A 27,663-nucleotide genomic window follows, 5' to 3' on the forward strand; every position below is an offset into this window, starting at 1 on the left:
TCTGACCCCAGCGTGCCCCAGCCGACCCCCTCACGTCTGGCTGCCCCGCCTTGGTTCCTGACTTGCCCTCCGCCCTTGATCTCCAGAGCGAAGAGGCAGAGGGCCGCAGTTACTCCACGCTGACCACAGTGCGGGAGATTGAAACACAGACTGAACTGCTGTCTCCAGGCTCTGGGCGGACAGAGGAGGAGGAAGATCAGGATGAAGGCATCAAACAGGCCATGAACCATTTTGTTCAGGAGAACGGGACCCTGCGGGCCAAGCCCACGGGCAATGGCATCTACATCAATGGGCGGGGGCACCTGGTCTGACCCAGGCTTGCCTCCGTCCCCTAAGCCTGGCTCCCTCTGCTGACATGGAAGATTTCAGCTCATCCCCGGGGAGCCTCCCTACACACCTCATTTCCTGAGGAAGATGCTCCCCACCCCACTGACTGCTCGACCTTTTCCTCCGGTCCTTCTGTTGGATGACGGAAGGGCTCTGCTTGTTGAGTCCCTCCCACAGCGTGTGCAGGTCACTGTGTGTGCATTAGTGCTTGTCTGAGTGTGCACTGTGTGTGCGCGGAGGGGTGACCGTGCCCACGGTGTGCGTTGTGTTGTCACGTCAGAGTCCAAGTGAACTGTGGTGTGTGTGCCACAGGGTTCGGTGGCTGCATGGGGAACGCCACAGGGGATCGGTGCATGTGTCGTGTGGCTGTGTGACCTTTGCCTGTAAAACGCAGGTGTTTTCCTCAGACCCCAGAGCAGTATTAATGATGCAGAGGTTGGAGGCGGGAGGTGGAGACTGTGGGCCAGGTCCAGGTGTGCGGGCATAGCTGGAGCTGGAATCTGGCTTCCTGAGTGCGGGAGCCGGGCTCCCACCACTTGAGAGCTGTCAGGGCAAGTGTAAAGCAGCGGGCCTAGGGGTCGGCCAGAGGCTCAAACTGTTACAGAAGAAACCCTCTGCCCTCTGGTGGCCTCTGGGCCTGCTGCATGTACATATTTGTTGTACGTAAACCTGCCCAGTGGAGCTTCTTTGAGGACTACTGCCCCAAATGCATTCATAAGACAAAAGACTTTTTATAAACTTTTGATTCATCTGGACATTTATTATTGCAAGGACTGCTTAAAGTGACATCAGCCTACACAAGAATTCAACAAAGCTAGACCTTGCTCAGGTCCTACCCCAGGGGGTTAGTTCCTGTGGTTCTGAAAGGTGCTCCGTCTAAGGCATCTTAATCTAGGCAGGCTCTTGGGAGGGAGCCTAAGAGCTGACAGAGTTTGAAGGAGGGGTGTGCGCCCCTCCGTTACTGGCTATGGGAGGGTAGGTAGGGTCCTTGGCCCTAGGGGCTCCTGAGCTCTTCCCCTAGCCTCATGTTTTCTTAGTTGTATCCACAGTTGTTTGTGATCCCTTGGTGGGGGGCTGCTGGGACTTGGTGACAAGGGCTTCTGGTTTGGTTGTGGTGTAGGGGAGAGAGGAGAGTGATTTATAGACCAAGGGAGGTGAAGGAGCTGCTGGGAGCAAGAATGTCTCCTTTTCCCCAGGGGTCTCAGGGTTACTAACTTGGGTCACTAACTTCCAGCCGTTTCTCTGGTTGGGATTAGATAAGGTCCATTTTTGCCTGCCCCACCCAAATACATTCAACCAGAATATCTAGATTTAGTGCCCAAACCCTGCTCAGCCTGAACTCTGCTGGATTTCTGGACCAAAGGAGAGACTCTCATCCCCTGCTCTCCAGCCAGCCCAGGACTTTGGAGGTGGAACCTGAAGATATGGAACTCTAGTATGTATATTTTGTGTAAATATGTTCATATTTGTACATAAAAAAGATATTCTGTTTTTAAATAAACAGATAAAACCTGTTCTTTCCGGTTCCTGTCTTGCTCCCTGGACTGTGTAAGTCCTGAACCTCAGTGCTCTCTGTCTCAGCACCATCTTCCTTGTGGTCCCAAGTAGGGGAGGAGTTAGTTTGCCTGGAACTAGGGGGGACGGGGGAAAAGAAGCGGCCTCCACAAGACCTTCAGCCGTCTCTGAGAGTCGAGGTCGGACAGTGGAACTATAAGCCCTTCCAGGATAGGCAGTGCCTTAGCTGTCAGTATTTTATATCCTGTATTGTATTGGAGTCTCACTACGACAGGCCTGGAAAGTAGACAACAGTGTAAACTTTTTACAGTCAAAGAACCCAAAATTCAAATGAGTTCCACAGAATGTTAGAGTTGGAAAGATTTAAAGATCATCTAGTCCACTCTCTTCATTTTTTTTATATGTGTTGAAACTGAGGCCCAGTAAAGTAATGTGACTTGACTGAGACTACAGGCCAGTCAGGGCCAAAGCCTGGCCGTCCTCCCTCCTGGGTATGCCTTGCACAGCCCTGTGTTGCTCTGCTCCTAGGCAAGTCTCGGGTCTCCACCTCAGACCCCAGAATTCTGATCTCCGAGGGTGTCAGTCACCTGCTCACACCCCAGGCGCTACCACCCACCCCAGGGCTCTGACATCACCTCCTGTTGACCAATGAGTGGAGGCCCAGCAATGGGTGAGGATGTGAATGTCAGCTACCTCCCCCACCCCAGCTCTGTGGTTGCAAAGATGCTCTAACAGGAAGCGGGTTTAAGGAGCTGCACAGCTTCCTGCCCCCCAGGGCTGAGCAGGGCGAGAAGGGCGAGTGCCAGGCCCGGCCACGAGACACAACTTCTTGCCGGGGTCCTGGCAGCTTCCTCTTCCACAACCACTTCCGTGTGGCCGGGGCCCCAGAGGCAGGAGCTGCTGCCCGTTGCCCAGGCCACCCTCCACCCCCAGTTCTGAGCCCTGCCCCTCTGGGGCCAGGCCAAGCCCAGAGGCTGGCTTGGGATCCCATGGGGGACTAGTAGGGCAAAGGTCTTAGGGGACAGAGGTGGCTGGGCCAGAGCCCTGGGGCTCCGGCCATGAAGTCTCGGCAGAAAGGGAAGAAGAAGGGCAGCTCGAAGGAGCGGGTGTTTGGGTGCGACCTGCAGGAGCACCTTCAGCACTCAGGCCAGGAGGGTAAGGAGGCCAGCCCGGAGCTGCTGTTGGGCGGAGGGGGAGGCGTGCAGCTTCTCCAGCCTGATCTAGGCTGAGGGTACAGAAGCAGCTTCCAGGAGCTCATGGAGAACGGGCAGTGGCTTGGGGTCACCCCCAGGCAGGGCAGGAAATGTGGCTCAGTGACTGCCTGGGGGTGAAGAGACTGGTGATGAGAATGGGGGCACTGAGGGAGCACTGAGAGGAGAGGAGGGAGAGACTGGAGACCCAGGAGAGGTAGAAGAAGCAGAGGTGAGGAGATGACAGCTGGGGGACAGGAGAGGAAGGCTGAAGGGACAGGGTCAGGAGATGAGTGGCTGAAGGGGCATGGATGGTCCTTAGGTCTGAATGAAAAAAGACAGGAGAAGGGCCCCTGGAGAGCCTGCGGATGGCACATGGGGAGGATGGGTGTTTCCTGGTTGGAGGAGACGAGGTTATGGGGCTCTGATCCCTCTGCAGCCTTGCTGGGCCACAGGTGAAGATGCAGGGTGGGGACGGTCCCCTCCCCCAGTCTCTCTGATTCTCCGGTTTTCCCTGTGCAAAGGAGAAACAGGTTCAAAGTGGAAGGTGAGGGGAGAAGCTGCTAAAATGGGAACACCAGAACAGTAAGAGAGATGGCCTGAGGCCTGGTGTGAAGATGGGGGTAGAGGGTACAAAGGAGGATGGGGGTGAGGACTGTCTGTGGAAAGCATCCTCCCTGAGTTACCTTGGAGGACGCTTGGAAACGAGCAGGACCAGGGACAACATTGGCTCCCCACTGCGCTTGGTGTGCGGTAGACACTCAGAAACATTTCTTGATTTGATTTGGAATTGAACGCAGGTATCCTGACGGCCCAGCCCAGCTTGCTTTTGGTACTTCGACCTCCTCCCAAAGAAGGGCATGATTTCTCCCCCCCTCCACCCCAATCTGTCATTTCCTCTTTGTTCTCTGCTCTGGGCTGCTGCTCCGTGTGCCTGCAGTGGAGGGAGGGTGATGGTGGTTCCCAGCTCATTTCCTGCTCTTAGCCCCGCCCCTGTGTCCCCAGACACCTCCTTCCCCTTTTCTCCTCCTCCAGAGGCCCCCATCCCACTGGCCTCAGTTAAGGGAAAGCCCAGGCCCCAAGGAAGGGTGTTAAACAGCCGAAGTGGCTTCTCTGTGCCTTTCTTTCTTTTCTAACAGGGCACAGCCCAGCCGCCAGTGTGGGGTTGACTCCTTTACGAGGGATGCCTCTTGAGAATGATGGCTCTTGGGTGAGGGCCACATGATTTAATTGGGGCTGATGTTCTTCCAGTTCTCTGCAAACCCTCAGTTCAGCATCCTCATCCTGGCGCTGTCCTTCCCTGTGGACCCCCTGCCAACCTCCTGTTGAAACACTGAACTCACAGCCAGCCCAGATCCCACTCCTGTAGCCCTTCCTGGCCTCTGTCAGCATTCCCGGAAGGTGAGGGGCGTGTTCTCTGGAAGGGATAGGCATCTGGTTGCTGGGTCCTGATCCTAGTGAATCCCAGAGAGAGAGAGAGAGAAGCCCCTCCTGCCCTTCACAAGAACCTCACCTGAGTCCAAGAGGGGAGGGGTATCTTGGGCACCAGAGCAGCAGTGGCAGCCTTCTCCCCTTCTCCCAGCTCCTCCCAGCATAGACAGGTGGAAAGTGGAAGGACAGAGAGAGGCCAGTGATGGCTTCTCTCTTTAAGCCAAGATCCAGCAGAAATGAAAGCCCAGGCCAGGACAGCTGTGTTTGTGGTTAACTCATCCTCCCTGATTATCCTGGTTTCCCCCATCCTTGCAGCTTCGCTCCATCTCAGCACCCTCTCTCAGCTCTTTGCCCTAGGTGGGTCTCTTCCTTCCCGAGCCCTTATATCAATTGAGTTCTTCCTTTTTCCTAGTATTTATCTCTTTGAGATCTCGTTCAGGTTTCTGATTCTCCCGTTTCCTAAGCTTCAGGCCCTCCTCCCTGACCCACCCTTTGACTCTACCACCCCAACTATGTCTCTAACTTTTATCTCTGACCCCATTTCTCTTATCTCTGTCTCCTTGACTCCTCCAACCCTCTGATCCCTTATCTCTTCCCCCATCTCCTTGACCCATTTCCTCTATGGCTCTGACTCCTTAGGCTCTCGAATGCCTTCTTTAAAGGTATGCCTTCGGGCTCCCCTGGTGGCACAGTGGTTGAGATTCCGCCTGCCGATGCAGGGGACACGGGTTCATGCCCTGGTCCGGGAAGATCCCACATGCTGCGGAGCGGCTAGGCCCGTGGGCCTGTGCGTCCGGAGCCTGGCAATGGGAGAGGCCACAATAGTGAGAGGCCCGCGTACCGCAAAAAAAATAAAAAAAAAAAAGGTATGCCTTCTTCAAAGGCCTCCCGTGGAGACTCAAAATCAACAGAGAAGGATGGGATAGAGAAGACCTGGACTGATTGCAGTTACTGTGAAAACAACCTGGGGTTTAGGTGACAGCCGACTATTTATGAGTCAACAGAGTGATGGCCGGAAGAGTTGGGGTAGCATTATTCACCCAAGAGTAGAGAAACAGCTTGAACCACGAGGGTCTGCCTCATCTCTGCATTCAGTGCTGGGAACCTGAGGTCAGGGGACCCTGGCAAATGGGCAGAGGTCCTGAAGGGATGGATGGTGAACTGTAGAGCCTGGACTAAGGTGAGGCAAGAGAGGTGACTAGGGTGCAAAATGTAAGGAAACTCTCACTCTCAGGGCCAGGCAAGTGAAGCCCTAGGTGATTCTTTCTTAAGGAGGCATTCACTCTCAAGATTGTGCATGTGCACAGTTGACACTTGCACAACCCTAAGAGTGAATGCTTAAATTTTGCAGCCTTGATGCTGTCCTTGTCTCACCCAAATCCTGGCTCTGGGGTGCAGGAGGGTAAAGGGTGTGGACTCTGGGTCACATAAAGAGGGTTTAAAATACTGTTTGATGGATTTATTGATTTTCTTCAGTCTGTATTTCTAACTTACTTAATTCCACAAAGAGCTTGAGATGGATGACTTCCAAAACCCAAAACTTTACAAAAAGAATAAATGACTGAAGGAATTGAGTTGAAGGGAAAACAGGAGGGGTAAAATCAGTACCTAGAAATGCATTTCAGGTGGTTCTATATGGTTCCAAGATATGGGCTCTGAGCTTCCTGATAGTTAAAGAGGTAAATGTAATCAGGTATGAAATTCATAAAGCCCATAAGAAAAGAATAGGTGGCTTAGGAGAAGCACAGCTTTTTCTGACACTAACACATGACAGGAATTTCTCTGGTGAGTCTCAGTTAATTGGACTCAATGTTTTGTCTTAGGCAATATTCTCTATTAAAGCTCCAATTCATTGACTAATTCATTGAGTAATTTAATAAACATCTGTTGAGCGCCTGCTCTGTTTCAACACTGTGCTAGACGCTGGGGAGGATGTTACTACTTGTCAGAAGGTATAGATACAAAATACACCAATCATAACAAAGTACAATAAGTGCTATGGACAGATATAAACAAAGGACCTTGGTAAGTGTAATACGGATGTAAGCAAAGGGTTCAGAATTGGAAGTGATGTCTGAAGTGTGTTTTGAGGAATGCACAGGGGCTCACCAGGCAGACACAGAGAGGAGGGCATTTCCAGGCAAGGGAAAACATGAGTGATAGTACCAAGGCTTGTTCAGGGGGTAGGAAAGTGCTGGATCATAGGATTTATTGGGGGAGCTGGCTGGAGCTAAGGCTGGAATGGCAGCTGGACCTGGTTTGTGAAAGGTCTCATACAGTATACCATGTTGAGGGGTTTCTATTTTATTCTGTGTTTGTAAGCTAAGCATTGAAGATCAGGGTGGAGCAGAGTGTGTATGTAGCAAAGGATTTAAAGCATGGAGGTGCTTAAAAAAAAAAAAGTAAAGCATGGAAGTGCTTTAGAGAGGTAACTATGTGGCCTTGTGGAGATGAATTCAACACATGGTTTCTGAGGATTTCCCATGACTGAGACACCATGACAGATAAGGTGAGAAACGGCAGGATGGGTCACACTTAGATCTTGTCCTTAAGGAGATTACGGTCTAGTAACTGGGAAGGGCTCCGAAGAAGGGAGAGAGAATACAGCTTTTTGCGCTCTTGGATTTGAATCCTGGCTCTAGCTGGATGATACTGCACACTCATTACTTCTATGATCCTCAGTTTTCATGTCTAATGCATAGGGCTTGGCATATCGGTGCTTCTCTCCTGAATTGACCTGTCTGAAGGTCTGTTGCAACTTCACGTACCTTCCACGGCAGATCTAAGATCCATGCATTCACTAACCAGAGGAGGTGCTTCACAATAATGCCCATCAACTCTGTTCTATTTTGGTTGCAAGAGCTAATGTTCCTTTATCTTATGTAGGGTGTTATGTAAACGCACTTTCAAGACCAGTCCTTCACCCTGAGTCCTCTTCCAATCACATTGCTGTCCCTTAAAAATTTCTGTAATAGCAACTAGTAATTACAGAGAGAGAGAATTTCAGGTCAACAAAGGCAGAACTTTCTAACAGGAATGGGCAGTCTGGAGAGGCAGTGAGCTCCCCCTTACTGGGGGAGTTTATGCCGAGACTCTAGGCCCAATGGGCAGAGAGATTGTAACGGGTTGGCAGGCTGGAGCTGATGTCCTGCAAGAATCTTTCTGACAAGTTTTTTTTTTTTTTTTTTTTTTTTTGTTGCGGTACGCGGGCCTCTCACTGTTGTGGCCTTTCTCATTGCGGAGCACAGGCTCCAGGCGTGCAGGCTCAGCGGCCATGGCTCACGGGCCTAGCCACTCCATGGCATGTGGGATCTTCCCGGACCGGGGCACGAACCTGTGTCCCCTGCATCGGCAGGCGGACTCTCAACCACTGCGCCACCAGGGAAGCCCCCTGACAAGTTTTTATTCCACGAGCTTTGCCTTCAGTCTCCCCAAGCCCCCTTCCCTGATGCATTCATTTCTCAGACCCCCTGTAGTCTCTGACCTCCCAGACCTTCTGATTTCTCTTTCTCTGCCCCATCTGTGTTCCCAGTGCCCCAGGTGCTAAGGAGCTGTGCAGAGTTTGTGGAGGAGTATGGAGTGGTGGATGGGATCTACCGCCTCTCAGGGGTCTCTTCCAACATCCAGAAGCTCCGGTGAGTCAGGCAGTGAGGGGAGAGCTCTGTGGCCAGGAGGCCAGGAATCACAGGGGTGAGGGGATGTGGGGAGAAGATAGATGATAGATACTGTCCAAGGGAGGAGCTCTAGTCTCCTCGGGAAAGGTTGACACCATGCCCCGCACTCCCCACAGGCTAGCCTGCACACACGCATGTGTGTGCGCACACGAATGTACACACACACACATGCACACACACACACACACACGCATCCCCTCCCACATGCACCCACCCAGCTTTAAAAACAAATTTAGATACAATTCACATGCCATAAAATTCACCATTTAAAAATGTGTAATTCAAAAAAAAAGTATAATTCAGTGGTTTTTAGTACATTTACAAGGTTGTGCAACCAGCACTGTCTAATTCCAGAGCATTTCATCAACCCCAAAAGAAACCCTATACCCATTAGCATCATTCCACACTGCCCTTCTCCCCCAGCCTCTGGCAACCGCTCGTCTACTTTCTGTCTCTATGGAGTTGCCTATTCTGGACATGTCACATAAGTGGAATCATATAATTGTACATTTCTGTGTCTGGCTTTTTTTACTTAGCATGTTTTCAGGGTCCATGCATACTGTTGCATGTACCAGTACTTCACTTCTTTTTAGGGCTGAATAGTATTCCACTGTGTGGCGTTATCACATTTGTTTACCCATTCATCAGTTGACGGCTACTTGGGTTGTTTCCACCTTTTGGCTGTTGGGATTAATGCTGCTATAAACATTTGTGTACAAGTACTTGTGTGGACATATGGTTTCAGTTCTCTTGAGTATATACCTAGGAGTGGAACTTCGGAGTCGTACGGTAACTCTATGTCCAAACTGTTTTCTATAGGAGTTGCATCATTTTACATTCCTACCAGCAATGTGTGAGGGTTCCAATTTCTCCACATCCCAGCCAACGCTTGTTACTGTGTGTCTTTTTTATTATAACCACTCTAATGTGTATGAGGTGATATTTCATCTATATTTGCATTTCCCTGATACCTAATTATGTCGAACACCTTCTGTGTGCTTATTAGCCATTTGTGTATCTTTGGAGAAATGTCTATTCAAATCTTTGCTCATTTAATAATTAGGTTATTTGTGTCTTTTGAGTTGTAAGAGTCCTTTATGTATTCTGGATATCAGATACTTATTAAATCTATGATTTGCAAATATGTTCTCCCATTCTGTGCATTGTCTTCATTTCCTTGATAGCATCTTTTGGTACACAACAGTTTGTAATTTTGATGTCAAATTTATCTATTTTTTTCTTTGGTTGCGTGTGCTTTTGGTGTCATATCCAAGGAGCTGTTGCCTAATCCAAGGTCCTGAAGATTTACACTTATGTTTCCTTCTGAAAGTTACACTCCTCCATCCTTACACATACCCAGAAACACACATTTAGGCTCGTCCCCCCACTTCTACCGACTCCTACATACCCCTACATTGCTACTCACACCGACTCTACATCCTGATATGTACCCCTGTTCATGCATACACCCATTTACCTATCCACTTACCCATCTCAACATCCACTCTGCACGTTGACAGATACAACGCCTTATACTTGCTGCCTCACGTATATACACGCCCCAACCTCTTCCTTCCAAGATTCATACGTGTTGACCCTCGACCCTGCCTGGAGCTCATCTCTACAGCTCTGCCTAGGTGAGGGTCCCTCAAATCATAGATTTAATGTAGGTGAGGGTCCCTACATTTCCTCAGACTGTCACCACTCCTGACCACTCTGCACCTCCCCAGGCAGGAGTTTGAGGCTGAGCGGAAGCCAGACCTGCGGCGAGATGTTTACCTTCAGGACATTCACTGCGTCTCCTCCCTGTGCAAGGCCTATTTCAGAGAGCTGCCAGACCCCCTGCTCACTTACCGGCTCTATGACAAGTTTGCTGTGAGTTGAGTGACAGCGGGGTGGGGGGAGAAGAGAAGGCTGAGGGTGACCTCTAGCGATCCTGCGTGACAGAGACCACATGAAAATGAAAAGCCCCGTCCCTTACAAATCTCCTAGCTCTGCTACCTCTGCTCTCCCCTGTTCCTCTGCTCTTCATTGTCTCTCCTTTCCCTGCAAACTGCACACCGTGCAGGGTGAGACTGGGGGAGAGTAGAGGTCAGAGAGAGAGCAGAAGCTGGAAAGGCCTTGGAAATCACCTAGACCGGAGCTTCCCTACATTTAAGAGAATGAGAACCCTTTTAGGAAGTCAATTGTTTTTCAAGCGTGCCCTTCCATGAACTGTGATCGTGTGCTGAACATCTTTTGAATAAGAAAATACATGACAAAAGTGCTCTCTTGAATTGAGTAACACTTCTAAGTTAAGTTGCATTTTATTGAGCATGACATCATTTAGAGATCCTGAACACCAGGGCATGACATTCAGCCCATACAGGCCAGAATGGGTGGGCATGGGCCTTCCTGGACACCTTGAAATCAACTCCGTGGCCCCTGGGGCGCCCACAGGGTGGAACCTGATGTGTTCCAGAACCAGAGCACTACTGATGAGGACGCTAAGGCAGAGAGTGGCTGTGAGTTGCTCAAGGTCACAAAGCTAGTAAGTGGCATAGCCAAGATTCATCTGCAGGTCCCGGGGCACCCAGATTCTACGTCAGTGTGCTTTGAAGATTCAACCTGGGGGATGGAGTGGGGTACAGCACAGGCTGTTTCTGAGAGTTTGGCTCAGAACTCTGGGGAGGAAGCAGGGGCAGCGCTGGGTCAGTGACTCCTGCTCCTTGATTTCAACCAGGAGGCTGTGGCAGTGCAACTGGAACCTGAGCGCTTGGTCAAGATCCTAGAGGTGCTTCGAGAACTCCCTGTCCCAAACTACAGGTGTGTGGGCCTCCTCCCCACCCAGAGTCCCGACTCACCCCGCTCAGCCCAGGCTCTTTGTCCACCTGGGGCCTTGACTGCTCGCTTCTCTTCTTGCACCACCCCTCAATCCTGCCTCTGCCTGAGTGCTCCCTTTGTGAGCTCTACCCCACAACGCCCCCTTTCTGCAGGACCCTGGAGTTCCTCATGCGGCACCTGGTGCACATGGCCTCATTGAGTGCCCAGACCAACATGCACGCCCGCAACCTGGCCATCGTGTGGGCCCCCAACCTGCTGAGGTGGGTGCATGTGTGGGGATCTTGGCAGAGCCTAGCCCCTGGGAAGCTGCTCGAGGAGGGGGTGTGGCAGTGTGGGTGCACTGGAGAGGGGTCTCACCCAGTGAGAACAGGAAGTTTCAGGATCACATTGAGTGCGATGGAGCTCACCCACGTGAGCCCCTTCTCTGAGCTTGAGTAAAGTCCCTAAGGACAGGGCCTTTGTGTTTTCTTTTTCTTTTTTGTCCACACTGAGGGGCATGCGGGATCTTAGTTCCCTGACCAAAGATCGAACCCGTGCCCCCTGCAGTGGAAGGACAGAGTCCTAACCACTGGACTGCCAGGGAATTCCCAGACCTTTGTGTTTTCTTACACTGCATCACTTAGCTCAGGGACTGGAGCAGGAAGGGGTTGGGGGGATCCTTGTCAATTGTCAAACAAATGTCATTTGCTCCAAGACATTTGTTGAGCAAATGTCTTGGAGAAGTGGGTTGCACGTCACTCCCTGTGGTGCAAGGCAGACTATGAGAAGTCCTGAGATTCATTATACACAAGGCGCCCTGCAGAGGAGGTAGAGATTAATCCTGAGGAGGGTGTCCAAGAAGGCTTCCTGGAGGAAGTGGCCATTGGAGACTTGAATCATGCATGTAGATTAAGAGGTGGAGATGGGGTTAATGGCATTCAGGGGAAAGGGTGTAAGCTCTTTTTAGGGAGAATGCGAATGGGGAAGTGTGGTGGGGCTGGGGGAGAATAACTCCACACCTCCACAGGTCTAAGGACATAGAGGCCTCAGGCTTCAATGGGACAGCAGCCTTCATGGAGGTGCGGGTGCAGTCCATTGTCGTCGAGTTCATCCTCACACATGTGGACCAGCTCTTTGAGGGTGCTGCTCTCTCTGGTCAGTGCCCTTCCAACTCACCAAATCACCATTCTCTGTCTGGGAGTCATGTCAGAGTTATAGAGAGCCTCCAAGATCATCTAGTTCAGTTTCCCTGCTTCGTGGATGACAGAACTGAGTCTCATAAAGTATTGTTGCTTATGGTCACGTGGAGAAGACCCTGCAGAGAGAATGGTGCCGTCAGGACTTGAGGAGGCCTCTTCTGTTCTCCGTCCAGGGCATAACTTGGCCTCTTAATCACCATCCATCCTGGTTCTCGAGGCTAGTGAAGGATCATTCCCACCCCCGGCCCACTGGGCCAATGTCCTGGGATCTCCTGGCCCCCTTTGTCCCTGAGGACTCCCTCTTGAGGAGCTAGACACAGAGGGTCTGCCTCCAGGTATATCCCTAGCATGGTAGTTGGTGAGTGGGAGGGTGCAGTGAGGAGCTCCGTACCCAAAGCCCTCTCTCTGTTCCTGGCTGGCCAATTCCTCTTCTTTTCCTAGGTGGTGAGGTGGAAAGTGGATGGCGATCACTTCCAGGGGTCCGGGTGTCAGGCAGTCCCGAGGACCTTATGCCCCGATCCCTGCCCTACCACCTGCCTAGCATCCTGCAGTCTGGTGATGGACCCCCACAGATGCGGCCTTATCACACTATCATAGAGATTGCAGAGCACAAGTAAGGCCTTCTTCCTGGGCCCTCCTCCCCTGCACTGGCCACCAGGCTCCAACTGCAGTGATTTCTCCATCCCCTCCAGGAGGAAGGGGTCTTTGAAAGTCAGGAAGTGGAGATCTATCTTCAATCTGGGTCGCTCTGGCCATGAGACCAAGCGTAAACTTCCACGGGGAGCTGAGGACAGGGGTAAGTCTGGGGAGATGTAGGGGGAGCTCTGCTGAGGGTGTGCCATGCCCTGGCTCTACGCACATCCCTGTCTTGCAGAGGACAAATCCGATAAGGTGACTCTGCGGCCAGCCAAGAGCATGGACTCACTGAGTGCTGTGGCTGGGGTCAGTGATGGTGAGTATAGGTGTGCACTCTTGTGTGTGTGTCGGGGTGGGGCGAGGGTAGTGATGGCTAGTGACTGTACCTCCAGGGAGGGAAGGGGGTTCCTAAGTAGGTGTTGGTGGGGTGACGTCTGACCTGCTGACTGTAAGGTTCGCAGTAGCGGCTAAGGGAAGATGGGCCGGGTGTATTCCAGGCTAGAGAAAACAGGGGGCACTCTCTGGAGACTTTCTGAGGTGTCCAGGCCCCTTGCAGAGGCTGTTGCCTACCTCTCTCTCCTCCACAGAGCCAGAGGGGCTGGTGGGACGCAGCAGTCCTCGGCCATGCCCACTGTTGCTGGCGAGCTTGGAGAATGATTCTGTGGAAGCAGCAGAGGGTGAACAGGAGCCCGAGGCAGAAGCACTGGCTGGCACGAGCTCTGAGCCCGGCACACCACGACCTGGGCGGTCAGCAATCCGTGCTGGGGGCAGCAGCCATGCAGAGCGCCGTGCTGGCGTCCACATCTCAGAGCCCTACGATGTCAACCTCCCACCACACATCAGTTCTATGCTCAACATATCCCCGAACATCATCTCTAACGTCTCCTTGGCCGGGTTTGCCCGTGGTCTTGAGTACCCCACCCTTCAGTCCCGGCCAAGCCCTGCCTCTGGCCCTGGCTCTGGCCCTGGCCTTGGCCCTGGTCCCCCAGGTGAGGATTCAAGGATTTCCCAGGGCTGGGAGAGGGGACTAGAACTCTAGGCTGAGGCTCCGATGCTGGGGATCTGCTCTGGGCTTTGGCAGGTTATCTTTAGCTGCCTCCCCAGATTCAAGACGGGGGGAATCCAGTAATATTATCAGGTTGTGTGAAATTCTTGCAGAGAGGATCTCTGGCAGCCTTAGATCACTGATATACCCAAGAATGGGGATCTGTGTCATATATATACAGCAGGGATTACTAAGTACAAAGTGGGACTATATCATAGATGATGGTAATAATAATAATATTAATACTAATAGCTAACATTTGTCGAGAGTTTATGATGTGCTTTGTTAAGGACTTTGAAGGCATTAGCTCATTTCATTTTCTCATAATGTTGACACAGGTATTGTTTTTATCCTTATATTACAGCAGTGGAACCTGAGACTTAGGTTATGCAATTTGGTAGGAGGTGGCAGAGCTGGGATTTGATCTTTGCTCTGACTCCAGTTCCTGAAGTGTCAATAATGAGAAGTACTGAGGCAGCACTAGGTACTGGGTAAGGATAAGGGCTACAGAGTTAAGTAGTCTTGGATTCAAATTCTGGCTGTGCCACTCGTTGTTTGTGTGACCGTGGACAAATCTCTCTGAGTCTCACTTTCCTCATATATAAAATGGGGATAAATACCCTACATTATAGGGTTGTTTTATGGAGAAAATAAGATAATGCATTATAAAATGTATAGCACAGTGCTTGGCACCCGGTAGGAGCTCAATAAAGGTGGCTCTAAGCCAATGGTTAGGAATATTGGTCTGAGAGGATCGGCCACATGGAGGATCTATGCTGGGAATGTTGGGCCCATACTGTAGCAATGCTAGGAAGACTCACATTGGAAAGGGTCAGGGCTGGTCTTGACCTTTGTATTCCTGGGACTACCTTTCTCCCAACAGATGAGAAGTTGGAGGCAAGTCCAGCCCCAGGTCCCCTGGCTGACTCAGGCCCAGCGGACATGACCCCTGCCCTGGAGGACTGCCTGTCCCAGGAGGTGCAGGATTCCTTCTCCTTCCTAGAGGACTCAAGCAGCTCAGAGCCCGAGTGGGTGGGGGTGGTGGATGGGGAGGTGGCCAAGGCAGGACCAGCAGGAGCAGCCTTCTCCCCTGGGGAGGACGACCCTGGGATGGGCTACCTGGAGGAGCTCCTGGGAGTTGGGCCTCAGGTAAGGAGGCGCTGTGCTGGGTTTGGGGGTGCTAAGGAATCCAGAGGGTGGACAGGGCCACCTGGTCCTGAGCCACGATGCTCTGCTTACAGGTGGAGGAGTTCTCTGTGGAGCCACCCCTGGATGACCTGTCTCTGGATGAGGCTCAGTTTGTCCTGGCCCCCAGCTGCTGTTCCCTGGACTCTCCTGGCTCCGGGCCTGAAGCAGAGGAGGAAAGTGGGGAGGAAGTCTTCCTGAGTGCCTATGATGACCTAAGTCCCCTTCTGGGGCCCAAACTCCCGACCTGGGAGGGTTCAGGCAGTCTAGAGGAAAAGGGAACAGGGTCTGGAAGACAGGAGGCTCCAGGACAGGCGGAGGGAGAACAGGTATTCTGGGAAGTTGAGGAGGGCAAGGAGGCTGAGCCTGGAATTAGACGGGACATCAGGGAGGAGGCTGAGGGGAGTCCAGAGAGTGGAGTGGAGGGTGGAGAGGCCAGTGAGGAAGGAGTGGAGGCTGAGGGAAGCCAAAAGGTGATTGACAGTTTGAGCGAAAGATGTGGGGAAGAGAGAGAGGAGACAGAGGCCAAGGGAGAGGAGTCCAAAGGTCAGCAGGAGGATGAGAGTACAGAGGAAGCTAAGGGTGTGGAGGAAACAGGAGGGGAGCAGGGGAAGGAAAGAAAGACCGAGCGAGAAGAAGAGGAGGAAGGAGATGAAGCCCAGGGAGAAGCCGGGAGGGACCCAGAGGATGGGGCCCAGGAAAACCAAATTGCTGAAGAGAGCTGGGAAGTTGTACACAAACAAGAGGCTGAAGGAGGCAGAGAAGATGAGGTCAAAGGGCAGAGGGGGGATGAGAACCAAGAGGCAAGAGAAGACCAAGGAGATGGTGAAGATAGCAGAATCCCAGAAGCAGCAGCTGAAGGAGGAGCAGGGAAGGTCAGCAAGGAACGGGAGTGTGGAGACGGAGAAGATGAGGGAGACCAGAGGGCTGGAGGTGACCATGTAGAAGAGGGCTCCCTCCCTGAAATGCCACATGTAGAGTCCCTGGAGGTTGACAGTGCCAAGGAGGGCAATGCCCAGCCCTCTGAGACAGAACACGCAGCCCCACAGCCACCCCGGCCAGAGGAGATGGATCCGGAGGGGCAGCCCAGTCCCCTTGGCTCAGCTGGTGGTGTGAGCATGCGCCTGGCTTCCACCCTGGTTCAGGTCCAACAGGTCCGCTCTGTGCCTGTGGTGCCCCCCAAACCACAGTTTGCCAAGATGCCCAGTGCAATGTGTGGCAAGATCCATGTGGCACCAGCAAACCCATGCCCAAGGCCTGGCCGGCTTGATGGAACTCCTGGGGAACGGGCCTGGGGGTCCCGAGCCTCCCGCTCCTCTTGGAGGAATGGGGGCAGTCTTTCCTTTGATGCTGCTGTGGCCCTGGCCCGGGACCGCCAGAGGACTGAAGCTCAGGCCGTTCGGCGGACCCAGACCTGTACTGGGGCTGGGGACTACAGCCTCATCCCCAAAACCTCCCCCTATAGCATGATCTCTGCCTATTGTCCTCGGCCCCTTAGCTGCCTGGAGCTCCCAGCTGAAGGCACAGAAGGGTCTGGACCCCGGAGTCGGTTTAGTCTGCCCCCGAGAGAACCCCAGCTCCCTGACCCCGTTGAGTCGCCCCAGCGCCGATCGTATGCATTTGAAACACAGGCTAACTCTGGGAAAGGTGAGGGACTGTGATTCGGACCAGAGCACAGGGCACAGGGGACAGTAGCTGTCTCCAGGGTCTCTCTGCTGTCTCTTCGGCAGCCTGAGTAGCTTTAGTGCCCAACTTTATAGGTTTTGGCCCTCCAGCTTCTCTTTATGACTGTGGAAGGCACGTCTTGGTCCGTTTACCTGAGGTTGTCTCAGTCACAAAGCACTTATCCCTTACAAGATTCCAGAGAAAGTCACCGAGATCCGGTTCCCAGAGAGTGGGGTCACTGGCCAAAGGGAACAAAGAGTAGGCGGCAAACTTAACGATTTCTCAATGTGAAGAATGAAGGCAGAACTCCAGCCAAGTTCCGGCCCTCTTAGGCAATGAACTTCTCTTCATGGAAGTCCAGAGTACAGCCAGGGGTCAGGGCCAGATCAGAGCCTATTACATACAAACACTTTTAGAGTTACCCATCCTTGTTCTACTCTTGGGCCCTGGGACACCTCTTGCTCCTCTTAACTCCAGATTAGGAGGAAAATGTGCAGGAAACTTTGAATGCGGAGTATTTGTTGGAGGGACTGGCTCCCTTCCCAGCTCCCCCACCCTCTGCCTCCCTGCATCTCAAGGAAGAGAGGTCTTGTATAGATCTCTCTGGCCTCTCCTTTCTGCTTTGGAATAACTTCCTTTTTAGGGAAGGGGAATGGCGTCACTCAGGCCCTGGGACTGCTCCCGACAGGCTGGGGCCACACGTCCCAAGGGGCAATGTCTCAGAATAAACGTTGTATTTTTACACATAAGTAGTGTGGTGTCTCATTATTCTTATTAAAGTCTTGAGTGATACGTTTGGCCAAACGTTGTGTTTTTGTTTTTATTGTTTGGGCGCTCTTCCTCAGTTGTTGTCGTGAAGACCTGTAGCTAGAAACTAGAGCTGGGTTCATGGTGGTCAGGAAATGGGGAAGAGAAACTTATATTTACATAATGCTCATTATATGCCAGTAAAGGCTAGGTATTCTATGTGCACAGAATCTATGCTCTTGATTTTATTTGGTCCACCTAATAATTCTATAAGGTTGGTATTTGTAATCTCCATTTACAGATGAGGAAACCAATGTTAAGTCAAACGTTGCCAAAAGTCTCAGAACTAAGAAGTGGCAGAGGTTAGATCTGAGACCCGAGTTTGTCTGGCTCCAGAGTGTGAACTCTTCCTATCACACCACACTACTCCAAATCCATTAAGGGTAGGTCTTGACTGAAACGAATGGGAATCAAGATACCTCTCACAGAAACTCTGAGCCTCACAAAAACCATAAGCCTTGGGGGGTCTTTGGGTGACCGCTAACGCTAATACAAATTCTATGTATGCCCAGATATGTCCTAATCTCCAATAGAGAGTTTCTCCAATAGAAAACTTAAAAAAGATGTCCTTTGTTAAAGATGGCGCCTCCATCCGATGTCCCTCTCTTGATCTAAGCTGGCCTCTCTCACTCCCTTCTCCTGGAACTAAAAAGGCACTGTCCAGCAGAAAAATGGTAGCACCAAGTTAGTCGTCCTTCTCCCGTTCTTGGACTAGGACGAAAGCGACTACGACTTCAGAGCCATTCTCCCGAGATCCCTGAGCATTGCTTCTTCCCCGCCCCAGCAACACCCACAACACGCCCCCATCCCAGCCCTCATCAAGATGGAGCGAACGGAAGTGGGGCGATCAGAGGCTGAGTAGGCTGGGCGGGTCCAGAGACACACTTCCGCCCCTCACCAACATGGGCGCGGGCCGGCAGTGCGCATGATCAGCTGTCTTTGGAGATACCCTAGTCCGGAGAGGGAGAACACGGTTGGGGGAGATCGGCGGCTGAAGCTGCCTTGGCCGGTGAGTGCAGGACACGGCGGGAGTCTGGAGACTGGGTGCGCCGGCGAGGCAGAGCAGCCTCGATTTTGTTTCCGTTTTTTAGGTTCAGGAACTCCTGGGGCGGAAGCCTTTGTTTTGAGGGAGGGGGCCGTGCCTGTTTCGTTATCTCCCCTTTTTGTGGGCCGAACTCACTCCCCGCCCCCGGGCGCACAAGTCCCCGCCCTCCCGCGCTGCTATCCGCGAGCCGATGGGCCGGACACTGCAGGACCCGCTGAGCTCCCGGTGTCCTTTCCTACCTCTGCGGATCAGCGGAGGCTGGGGGTGAGCCCGGCCGGGCTGGCCAGGTCACCGCGCGGGCTCCTGGTCGCGCGCCTGGCCGGCGCTCAGCTGCTGAGCGCCTACTGGTTGGTGGGCCTGCAGGGAGACGCCGCATTCTCAGGCAAGGTCTAGGCGCCTGACTTCTTTGCGAACTTGATTCTTTTTTCCCTTTGTGTCGAGACTTAGGGCTCTTGCAGGGCCCTCGTTCCCTGAGCGTGCACGCCACAACATCCTAGCCCGCTTTCCGTGTCGCATACCCCTAATGCTCAGGAAATGCTTCCCGATGTCCAAATAAGATTTGAATAAGTAGCCTGATCCCGTTGCTGGGTGTCCTCAGAGGCTGCCTCTGTCTGACAGCTGTGGGCCATAGAGACGCCTCCTGTGCCCTGGCCTCTGTTTCATTGCTTCCTTCTGCTGTCAGCGCTGCAAGCCTCAGAGGGGCACTTCCTCCGCAGGTTTGAGGATGGAGAGGTAGGTGGTCTCGAAACTCTGGTGCTACTTCTCCCTTAGGGACTGGGATCTTCTTGCAGCGCTACTTCCTCCGGACAGTTTCACTTTCAGTTCCTTTTTTTTTTTTTTTCTGGTTAACACTGGATACAAGCTTTCCATGGCTAATTCGCTGAAGATAAAGGTCTGGGGGACCTTATGGGTAGAGAACTTACAAAAGTCTTACCCCTTTCCTGTCGGGATTATTTTATTGCTTTGTACAATGTAGCTGTTTTTTTCCTGGAGGCATCTGTCTGCTCAGCCCTTTGTTTTCCCTGCCCGCCTCCCCAGTCCGCGCCCCCCCCCCCGCCCCACGGGTGTCAACGGTCGTTAAGGCAGGCACCTCGTAGATGGATTCCTCCCCCATTGTCTCTTCTCTTTCCGAACCCCGAACCTGGAGTTTCGCCCCTTTTTGCTGAGGCTCAGTTGATTTGGAGTTGTCATGGCAACATTTTAGCAACTGTGTTGCTCTACAGGAAGGCTTGGTGAATAAAATTGTAGCAGCTTGAAGATGATACACTTGGGCTTTAGGGTCTTTAATGAATGACATAAAGCTGGACTCCCCAAAACAAGAGCCCTGTCAGTAGAAAGGGGCCCGAGGGCCAAGTCTGGTCTTTATGGTTCCGGAGGTTTTTCCAATGGGTTTCAGGTTTCCCTTTCCTAGATTTGAGGACGGGAATTTTTCGGCGTACAGTATGTGCCTGAGAGGCTGGAAGAAGCGTCAGCATCCATGGCCCTGTGTTTTTTTTTTTTTTTTTTTTTCTTTTCTGGCGGTACACGGGCCTCTCACTGTTGTGGCCTCTCCCGTTGCGGACCACAGGCTCCGGACGCGCAGGCCCAGCGGCCATGGCTCACGGGCCCAGCCGCTCCGCGGCATGTGGGATCCTCCCGGACCGGGGCACGAACCCATGTCCCCTGCATGGGCAGGCGGACTCTCAACCACTGCGCCACCAGGGAAGCCCGGCCCTGTGTTTTTTGATAGCTGTGGTCTAAACATGGCCCTTCCTAATCCTCATGTCATGGCAGATCGTAATAGCTTTAATAATAATCCATCCAGAAATACGTTGTTTCTCAGTCTTGCAGTATAATTATTCCCTCTCCATCAGGAGATGGAGTGATAATTGGAGAGACGCGGAGCACTATTTGTAGAGTTGCTTTTTCAATCACTGTAGCCAGCCCTCAGTATCAGAATGGAGAAAGCTGATTGTCGCCTGCAGATGACTGGTTTATGTTCCTGGATGTGTCTTCAGGGAGCCTAGGTTCTAGAAACAGGGGAGCTTTCAGTTTCCTAGACTCACTAGACTCCCTGATTCCTACCAGGACTTAGCACTCAGGCCTGTGAGGCAGGAGATACGAAGACTTCCAAAGAAGGACCAATTCCTCGGATGTGCCCCCTCACAGAGAGATGAAGGGGTGAGTGAAGAAGAGGTAGGGTCTGGGATGGGAGATGGGAGGCCTGGGAGAACGCAAAATGGCTAAGAGCACTGGCTCTGGAGTCGGGCAGACCTAGATTTAGGTCCCAGCTACATCACCCTGCTGTGTGATCTGGTTTCCAGTTTATAAAATGCAAGTAGTGCTACCTACTCATAGTGCTGTTCTTAGTATTGAGTAAGATATTGCCTGTTAAGTGCTTAGCTCAGTGCTAAGTAAATACTAGCTCTTGTTATTCTAACCTAACCTAGCGCCTGTTGGGAATGCCAATGAGTTTGGGAGCCATATGTTACTGGGCCAGTGAGCTTTTAATTCACTTCTTCCCTTATTCTTCCTCTTGTCCCTTCACAAACAGGCAGCAGAAAACAGCTGAAACGGAAGAGGGGACAGTGCAGATTCAGGAAGGTGAGTGGGAGAAACGGAACTGAGCTGAGACCAAGAGCCCATCGTGGCCTCTCCCCCTACCCCATGGGCCTATCACCTGTGCAAGCTACTTCTTTTAAATGACATGCAAGTGCAACAGAGGGAGAAAAGCAGTAACTCACAGACTTGTCCTTTTCCTAATTCAGGTGCAGTGGCAACTGGGGAGGACCCAACCAGTGTGGCTATCGCCAGCATCCAGTCAGCTGCCACTTTCCCTGACCCCAACGTCAAGTACGTCTTCCGAACTGAAAATGGGGGCCAGGTAAGGGAGGGGGCCAGGTGGCTGCAGGTGTTACCTGGGGTTGGGATTGAGGGAGGTAATTGAACCTGTCATGGGTAGAACCTGGTTTGGAGGATGAGGTGAAGATGTGGACTGTTTGGGGGGAAGGGGATGGGGGTCTCTGAAGGATTCTTGTTTGGGGGCCCTAACCAAGAGAAGCTTTATGAGGGACGCTGGAATCCCTAGCACTTACTCTCTTGTTCCCTCTTCCCCTCCTTCCCCTTTCCTCCCTGCCTCTAGGTGATGTACAGGGTGATCCAGGTGTCTGAGGGGCAGCTGGATGGCCAGACTGAGGGGACTGGCGCCATCAGTGGCTACCCTGCCACTCAATCCATGACCCAGGTACAGGGGTATGGGCTGCAGAGGGGACTAGAGCTCTGAGTAGTAACATGAAGAAGGGAACCAATAGGATAGGTGTGGCTAGGGATAGGGAAGCATCTAGGGCTGCCTTGACCCAAAGCACTAGACTCTCCCTTTCTGGATGTTTCTCCCTCCCTCCTCCCAAGGGATAGAAGCTGCAGAGTAGCTCATGGGAAGTATTTAACTGTCACTTGTCTCTGTTCTCTTGCTCCCCTTCCCAGGCTGTGATCCAGGGTGCGTTCACGAGTGATGATGCAGTTGACACAGAGGGGACAGCTGCTGAGACGCACTATACTTACTTCCCCAGCACTGCAGTGGGAGATGGGGCAGGGGGTACCACATCGGGGAGTACAGCAGCTGTTGTTACCACCCAGGGCTCAGAGGCACTACTGGGGCAGGCGACCCCTCCTGGCACTGGTGAGATATTATGTGAGGATGCTGGCTGGAGGGGCTAGGATAGGCTGTGGGACATGGCTGGTGGGCAGTGGGCCTTTACTCATGATCCCTTAAATGATCACAAAGACCGTGGGCAGGCAGCGAGTCTGGGGCTGCCCTTCCAGCAGGAGGCAGTATGTCCTTTTTAGAGGAGGGTCCCAAGGCCTTGGCCTTAGAGCTTGGTGAGGTTCCTAGGCCTATGTCCTGACAGAACCTACCGTGCATCTTCATAGGTCAGTTCTTTGTGATGATGTCACCACAAGAAGTGTTGCAAGGAGGAAGCCAGCGCTCTATTGCCCCCAGGACCCACCCTTATTCCCCGTGAGTAACCCGGTTTCTTTTCAGTTACCAGAAATGGTCTTGATTCCTTCCAGATTTGGTGTAATTCCTCACCCCAAACTCCAATCTCAGTTTTTGACCCTCCTTTCACTCTGGCCACTCTGGGCTCTGTTGCTAGGAAGTCAGAAGCTCCCCGGACAACTCGGGATGAGAAACGCAGGGCTCAGCATAACGAAGGTAGGTATGATCTGCATCTGAAGCTTGGAGCTCTCTGGTGGGATTGGGGGATAGCTGTGATGTTGAGGGGAGAGGTTAGGTAATTTTACCCTGGGGCCTTTGGTGAGTTCTCCCTGAGTCACCTTGTCCTCTACTTTGCCCCACAGTGGAGCGCCGCCGCCGAGACAAGATTAACAACTGGATTGTACAGCTGTCCAAGATCATCCCAGACTGCTCCATGGAGAGCACCAAGTCTGGCCAGGTCATGGAAAGACCCTGGTAGTGGGCAAGATGCCTGAATTCTGTCTCCTGGTATTGTTTCCAGAAATGGTAGAGAGTGGGCACACATGGCAGTAGTCTTTTCCTATCTCTCTCTGAGGTTCCTGAATCCCTGGGAGATGTTATCTCACCATCCTTAAGGGAAAATGAGGTCCAAAGTGTAAACATGCTTTTGGAAAGCAAGCCAGGTATCTTATATCCTAGTCCTCATTTTGTTGGCTTTTTCTTACAGAGTAAAGGTGGAATTCTATCCAAAGCCTGTGATTATATCCAGGAACTTCGGCAGAGTAACCACAGGTTGTCTGAAGAACTGCAGGGGCTTGACCAGCTGCAGTTGGACAATGATGTGCTTCGACAGCAGGTCAGACCCCCGCACCCTCAGTATAGCTGTCCTCAGCCTCCCTAACCACTAACCCAGCTTGGGCCTCCTCCTCCTCACTGGTGGGTGTCCTGGTAAGTTCAGGGACTTGGCTGTGCCAACTTTTCTACCTATTTCCTTACTGCCTCCTTCCCGTGGTAGGTGGAAGATCTTAAAAACAAGAATCTGCTGCTACGAGCTCAGTTGAGGCACCACGGAGTCGAGGTCGTCATCAAGAGTGATAGCAACTAATTCTGGGGATTCAGAGGCTTTGGGCCCTACAGCCCCTTTCAGAGAACTGCAGATAGCCCAGGAGCAACAGGCTAACCCCGTGCCCTTTCCTTCACTGCCCACTTCTGGCATGGGACTGGGGGGAGTTCAGAAGGCGTGTCTTTGAACTGAGGCCCTGTGATATAGCAGCCTGCAGTGGTGTGAAACACACACGTGGATGTGTACTGACCTCCTCGCCCAACCCCACCGTGCAGCCCCTGGGCCCTTGTGCTCCTCTTGCACAATGCATGTGCTGTCTCCATGCTGGACACTGGACACACTGAACTGGGGGGCTTGCCCTGTGCTTGCTTAGAGTGCCAGCAGAGGGTCTGCTGACAAGCAAAGCTCTGGCTTGCCCCAGGACACTGGCGCTTCCACTGGTTCTTCCTTTCCCTGGAGCTCAGATGTGCACCTGAGGACTCTGGGGAACAGGCTTCAGCAAGAAGTGGGGATAGGATGCTTAGCAGTGGCTGCTGCCCCAGGAAGAGGAGATTGGCCGGCAAGCAGCTAAGGCCTATGCAGAAGTCTCTGAAGCCAGGGAGAACAACAGGCAGGGCCCACTGGGGGCCTTACCCCCTTGTGGGGACGGTTTTTCCCCCCCACCTTTTCTTTCTTTCCTTTTTTTTTTTTAAGATAAAATATTAAGAGCCACAACTGTCTCCGTTTTTCTCCTTTTGCGGGCCCCAGGGCGGGAGGGAGGGGCCACATTGTGCTTTGACCAGTAAGGGTTGGGCCAAGGTTAGGGTGGGGTGCTGCTCCTGGACTCGGAGTCCTACTACCTGGGCCAGACCGGTGTGTCGTTGCCCGCCCACGCCCGGCAATCGCGAGGATTTCTCTAGCGGGCGTGTGTTAGGGCCACCGGGAACCGGTGCTGCTGGGGGCTGTGCGAGAGGCGGTGCCTTCGCTTCCGGTTCCGGTCTCGGCTTGGCTCCGGCTCCGGCTCTGGGAGGGCGGGGGAGATGCTGCGGGCGCCCAGGGGGCTGGCCGGGGCCGCATTCCTGAAACTGGCGTTTGCGGCGCGCACAATGGCTGGAGGTACCTGCAGGGGAGACCTGGAGTCTCGTATAGGCTGCGCGTGGAGACCCCCGGTGGAGGTGCACGCGGAGGGAGGAGCAAAGGGGCGTGGCGGAGGGCGTCCTCGCTCATCCCCCGCCGGGTGGGGGCGCGGCCAGGTGAGGGGGTGCCACTGCAGCCGGGCCTTGCAGTCCTGCTCCCCTCAAGGCTCTCGTGCCCCCTGCCTCAGAGCCCACGGTCTTGCTCCCTGAACTCCGTTCGCTCCTGGCCTCGGGCCGGGCCCGGCTCATCGACGTGAGATCTCGGGAGGAGGCGGCAGCTGGCACCGTCCCTGGGGCGCTCAACATCCCGGGTATGGGATTGAGAGGGGAAGCCCTGGTGGTGGAGTAGAGAGGCCGTCCAGGAGAGTCGCAGCCCATGGGACCTCACTTAGGATGGTGTGGGGAAGGCACTGGTTACGGGGCTCCAGTATTCCGGTAGCTCCCCAAACTTCCCTTAAGAAGGGTTGATTGGAGGCGGATCCTGGCCGCGGAACTGGCCCTTCAAGTTTGAGGAGATAACAGGCGACATGGAAGTGGCAGGCCAGCTTCTGTACACGCTCGATCTCCCCAAGGCTGAATGCCTGAGTTTGCCCGTTCCTCACAAACTAGGGAAGTGGCTTCCCTTCAAAGGTTGTGTGGCTGACTTCCTGTGCAGGTAGGCTGTATCTTGTCCTTGAGGTTGGGGGGTGGTGGTCACCGTGTGTTGTTTTGGGGCCCCCTGGAGATTTGTTCCACCGCAGGACCAGTCCTTCCAGGCCCAGCCTCAGAGCCTGAGGTTGCCAAACTGCCGGCTTTCCATTCTGTCCTCTCGACTCCTCCTGCCAGTGTCAGAGTTGGAAACTGCCCTGAAGATGGAGCCAGCTGCTTTCAAGGCTTTGTACTCCACCGAGAAACCAAAGCTGGAAGATGAGAACCTCATTTTCTTCTGTCAGAAGGGCAGGCGGGGCTTTCAGGCCACACAGTTGGCCCGGGGCCTTGGATACAAAGGGTATGGGGATGGTATGAATTGCTAGCTGGGGCGTGACTGGGGACTGCCTCCTGGGCACTGCCTCCTGGGCTTGTCCTTCCCTCACCTCTCTTTCTCTCCACAGGGCTCGGAACTACGAAGGGGCCTATAGTGAATGGTTCCAGAAGGAAGGTTAGGTAGAAGGTGGCTTATTGAATGCTCCCTCCACCCACCCATGGCCTCCTTCACTAAGAGTGATGAAGGGGCTGACTTGCTGGGTTGGGCAACTTCTTACAGTGCTGTGCACCAAAAGCAACAAATAAAGAGCAGTTCATTAAAGTATTGGAAGCAATTTGTCAGGTGGACTGAACACAGTTCTAATCTTAATCTAGACTTCATTTCAGCCCTAGGTTCTTCTTCCAGCATTCATCTGCTCCTGCACCCTCACACACCAAAACCAAAACCAAAATGAAAACACCCAGCAGTTTGCTGAGAGACTATAATTCAGAACCACCTGGTAGTTTATCTATTTATTGGCCGTGTTGGGTCTTGGCTGCTGCGCGCCGGCTTTTCTCTAGTTGCCACGAGTGGGGGCTACTCTTCGTTGTGATGCGTGGGCTTCTTACTGCAGTGGCTTCTCTTGTTGCGGAGCGCGGGATTTAGGCGCGTGAGCCCAGTAGTTGTGGCACATGGGCTTAGTAGCTCCGCGGCATGTGGGATCTTCCTGGACCAGGGCTCGAACCGGTGTCCCCTGCATTGGCAGGTGGATTCTTAACCACTGCACCACCAGGGAAGTCCCCACCCGGTAGTTAAAAAAAAAAAAAAAAGTCTTGGGCCCCATCTCAGATTTGGAGTCTCGGCAGTGGGACCTGAGCATTAGTGGTTTTACAAGCCCCTCAAATGATTCTGATGTGAAGTCAGGAGCCAGAACCACTGCTCTAGACCAGAGATCAGCAAACTATGGCCCCACTTCGTCTTGCTGCCATGACCATTGGCTTACATATTGTCTATGGCTACTTCTGGCTAAAATGGCAGAATAGTTGTAACAGAGACTGTATGTTCTTCGAAGCCTAACATTTTTACTATCTAGTCCTTTATAGAAAAAGTTTGCCCACGCTTGCTCTAGATCTTCAGGTCCCCAGCCCCAACCTCACTTCTCTCAGACTTTGTCACTGGATTGAGAAAATGAAAGGGCTCTCCCAGGCAGTCGCGTGAAGGAATGGATGCCACTCTTAAATCCTACACTTGTGTCAAACACAGATTACAGGTATGAGGAGTTCCTCCCGTGCCAGCAGAAAGAGGTCCCAGTTTTTAGCAACACTGTTCTCTGATCCCACAGTGGATTTAACAAAATTTAACTGGTAAAAAAAGAAAAGAAAAAGCACATGTTCACTGAGATAAAATGCAACACTATACAGTAGGTATGTAACTTCCCTCTAGCATAGTTCATGGTTTAAAGCAGCAGTTCCCAACCTTTTTGGCACTAGGGACTGGTTTCGTGGAAGACAGTTTTTCCACGGACCAGGGGCGGGGCTGAGATGATTTTGGGATAATTTACACACATTACATTTATTGCGCACTTTGTTTCTATCATTGTTACATTGTAATATATAATGAAATAATTCTGCAACTCACCATAATGCTGACAGGGGGCGGCGCTCAGGCGGTGATGCGAGTGACGGGGAGCGGCTGTAAATACAGATGATCTTCACTCACTTGCTCGCCTACCGCTCACCTCCTGCTGTGTGGCCTGGTTCCTAACAGGCCACGGACCGGTATTGGTCCGTGGTCCGGGGGTTGGGGACCGCTGGTTTAATGCATATGGTTCCAGACCTTTTAAATATATATATATTTTTTTTGCGGTACGCGGGCCTCTCACTGTTGTGGCGTCTCCCGTTGCGGAGCACAGGCTCCGGACGCGCAGGCTCAGCGGCCATGGCTCACGGGCTCGGCCGCTCCGCCGCATGTGGGATCTTCCCGGGCCCGGGCACGAACCCGTGTTCCCTGCATCGGCAGGCGGACTCTCAACCACTGCGCCACCAGGGAAGCCCCCCCTTCTAAAT

General features: G+C 52.7%; 4 protein-coding genes across 22 annotated transcripts in view; all 4 read left to right on the forward strand.

Annotated features, from left to right (window-relative positions):
- Positions 1-1,844, forward strand: part of NECTIN4 (nectin cell adhesion molecule 4) — a 26,700-nt gene extending 24,856 nt beyond the window's left edge. For 7 of the 11 annotated variants that reach the window (XM_060134758.1, XM_060134745.1, XM_060134733.1 and 4 more), the window contains one exon: positions 12-1,844. In XM_060134758.1, the coding sequence (XP_059990741.1) occupies positions 12-311 (300 nt within the window). In that variant the 3' untranslated portion in view covers positions 312-1,844. The remainder of the gene's footprint in view (positions 1-11) is intronic. The other 4 variants (XM_060134777.1, XM_060134785.1, XM_060134763.1 and 1 more) reach the window with 1 other exon arrangement.
- Positions 1,845-2,782: 938 nt separating this feature from the next.
- Positions 2,783-17,418, forward strand: ARHGAP30 (Rho GTPase activating protein 30). 4 transcript variants are annotated; one of them, XM_060134999.1, is made up of 12 exons: positions 2,783-2,997; positions 7,996-8,098; positions 9,868-10,012; positions 10,860-10,942; positions 11,113-11,220; positions 11,967-12,094; positions 12,580-12,751; positions 12,831-12,934; positions 13,013-13,090; positions 13,362-13,763; positions 14,703-14,968; positions 15,061-17,418. In XM_060134999.1, the coding sequence occupies exons 1-12, from the start codon at positions 2,901-2,903 to the stop codon at positions 16,663-16,665; spliced, it is 3,291 nt and encodes a 1,096-aa protein (XP_059990982.1). In that variant the 5' UTR covers positions 2,783-2,900; the 3' UTR covers positions 16,666-17,418. The 4 variants fall into 4 exon arrangements, with proteins under 4 accessions (XP_059990982.1, XP_059991002.1, XP_059990992.1 ...); XM_060135019.1 differs by having other exon boundaries at positions 14,703-14,797; XM_060135009.1 differs by having other exon boundaries at positions 12,834-12,934.
- A 940-nt stretch (positions 17,419-18,358) lies between these two features.
- On the forward strand, positions 18,359-24,253 carry USF1 (upstream transcription factor 1). 5 transcript variants are annotated; one of them, XM_060135042.1, is made up of 11 exons: positions 18,359-18,485; positions 20,589-20,681; positions 21,055-21,104; positions 21,269-21,384; positions 21,643-21,744; positions 21,984-22,179; positions 22,431-22,518; positions 22,655-22,713; positions 22,860-22,954; positions 23,204-23,332; positions 23,492-24,253. In XM_060135042.1, exons 2-11 carry the CDS (start codon positions 20,674-20,676, stop codon positions 23,579-23,581), a joined length of 933 nt encoding a protein of 310 aa, XP_059991025.1. In that variant the 5' UTR covers positions 18,359-18,485; positions 20,589-20,673; the 3' UTR covers positions 23,582-24,253. The 5 variants fall into 5 exon arrangements, with proteins under 5 accessions (XP_059991025.1, XP_059991058.1, XP_059991041.1 ...); XM_060135051.1 differs by lacking the exon at positions 18,359-18,485 and adding an exon at positions 18,672-19,253; XM_060135075.1 differs by lacking the exon at positions 23,492-24,253 and having other exon boundaries at positions 22,860-23,004; positions 23,204-23,311.
- A 265-nt stretch (positions 24,254-24,518) lies between these two features.
- Positions 24,519-25,924, forward strand: TSTD1 (thiosulfate sulfurtransferase like domain containing 1). 2 transcript variants are annotated; one of them, XM_060142246.1, is made up of 4 exons: positions 24,519-24,634; positions 24,843-24,965; positions 25,480-25,642; positions 25,746-25,924. In XM_060142246.1, exons 1-4 carry the CDS (start codon positions 24,559-24,561, stop codon positions 25,795-25,797), a joined length of 414 nt encoding a protein of 137 aa, XP_059998229.1. In that variant the 5' UTR covers positions 24,519-24,558; the 3' UTR covers positions 25,798-25,924. The 2 variants fall into 2 exon arrangements, with proteins under 2 accessions (XP_059998229.1, XP_059998230.1); XM_060142247.1 differs by lacking the exon at positions 24,843-24,965 and having other exon boundaries at positions 24,539-24,634.
- Positions 25,925-27,663: the final 1,739 nt, after the last annotated feature.

Source organism: Lagenorhynchus albirostris, chromosome 2 (genome assembly GCF_949774975.1).
Source record: "Lagenorhynchus albirostris chromosome 2, mLagAlb1.1, whole genome shotgun sequence".
NCBI lineage: Eukaryota > Metazoa > Chordata > Mammalia > Artiodactyla > Delphinidae > Lagenorhynchus > Lagenorhynchus albirostris.

Excerpts from the sequence above, each read along its gene's own strand:
- TSTD1 (XM_060142246.1), top strand. The coding sequence starts at position 24,559 with ATGCTGCGGGCGCCCAGGGGGCTGGCCGGGGCCGCATTCCTGAAACTG. Across the intron at positions 24,635-24,842 it reads GGCGCGCACAATGGCTGGAG|AGCCCACGGTCTTGCTCCCT; the intron begins GTACCTGCAGGG and ends CCCCTGCCTCAG. Across the intron at positions 24,966-25,479 it reads TGGGGCGCTCAACATCCCGG|TGTCAGAGTTGGAAACTGCC; the intron begins GTATGGGATTGA and ends TCCTCCTGCCAG.
- USF1 (XM_060135042.1), top strand. Across the intron at positions 22,180-22,430 it reads GGCGACCCCTCCTGGCACTG|GTCAGTTCTTTGTGATGATG; the intron begins GTGAGATATTAT and ends GCATCTTCATAG. Across the intron at positions 22,519-22,654 it reads AGGACCCACCCTTATTCCCC|GAAGTCAGAAGCTCCCCGGA; the intron begins GTGAGTAACCCG and ends CTCTGTTGCTAG.
- ARHGAP30 (XM_060134999.1), top strand. The coding sequence starts at position 2,901 with ATGAAGTCTCGGCAGAAAGGGAAGAAGAAGGGCAGCTCGAAGGAGCGG. Across the intron at positions 12,095-12,579 it reads TGAGGGTGCTGCTCTCTCTG|GTGGTGAGGTGGAAAGTGGA; the intron begins GTCAGTGCCCTT and ends TTCTTTTCCTAG. Across the intron at positions 14,969-15,060 it reads TCCTGGGAGTTGGGCCTCAG|GTGGAGGAGTTCTCTGTGGA; the intron begins GTAAGGAGGCGC and ends CTCTGCTTACAG.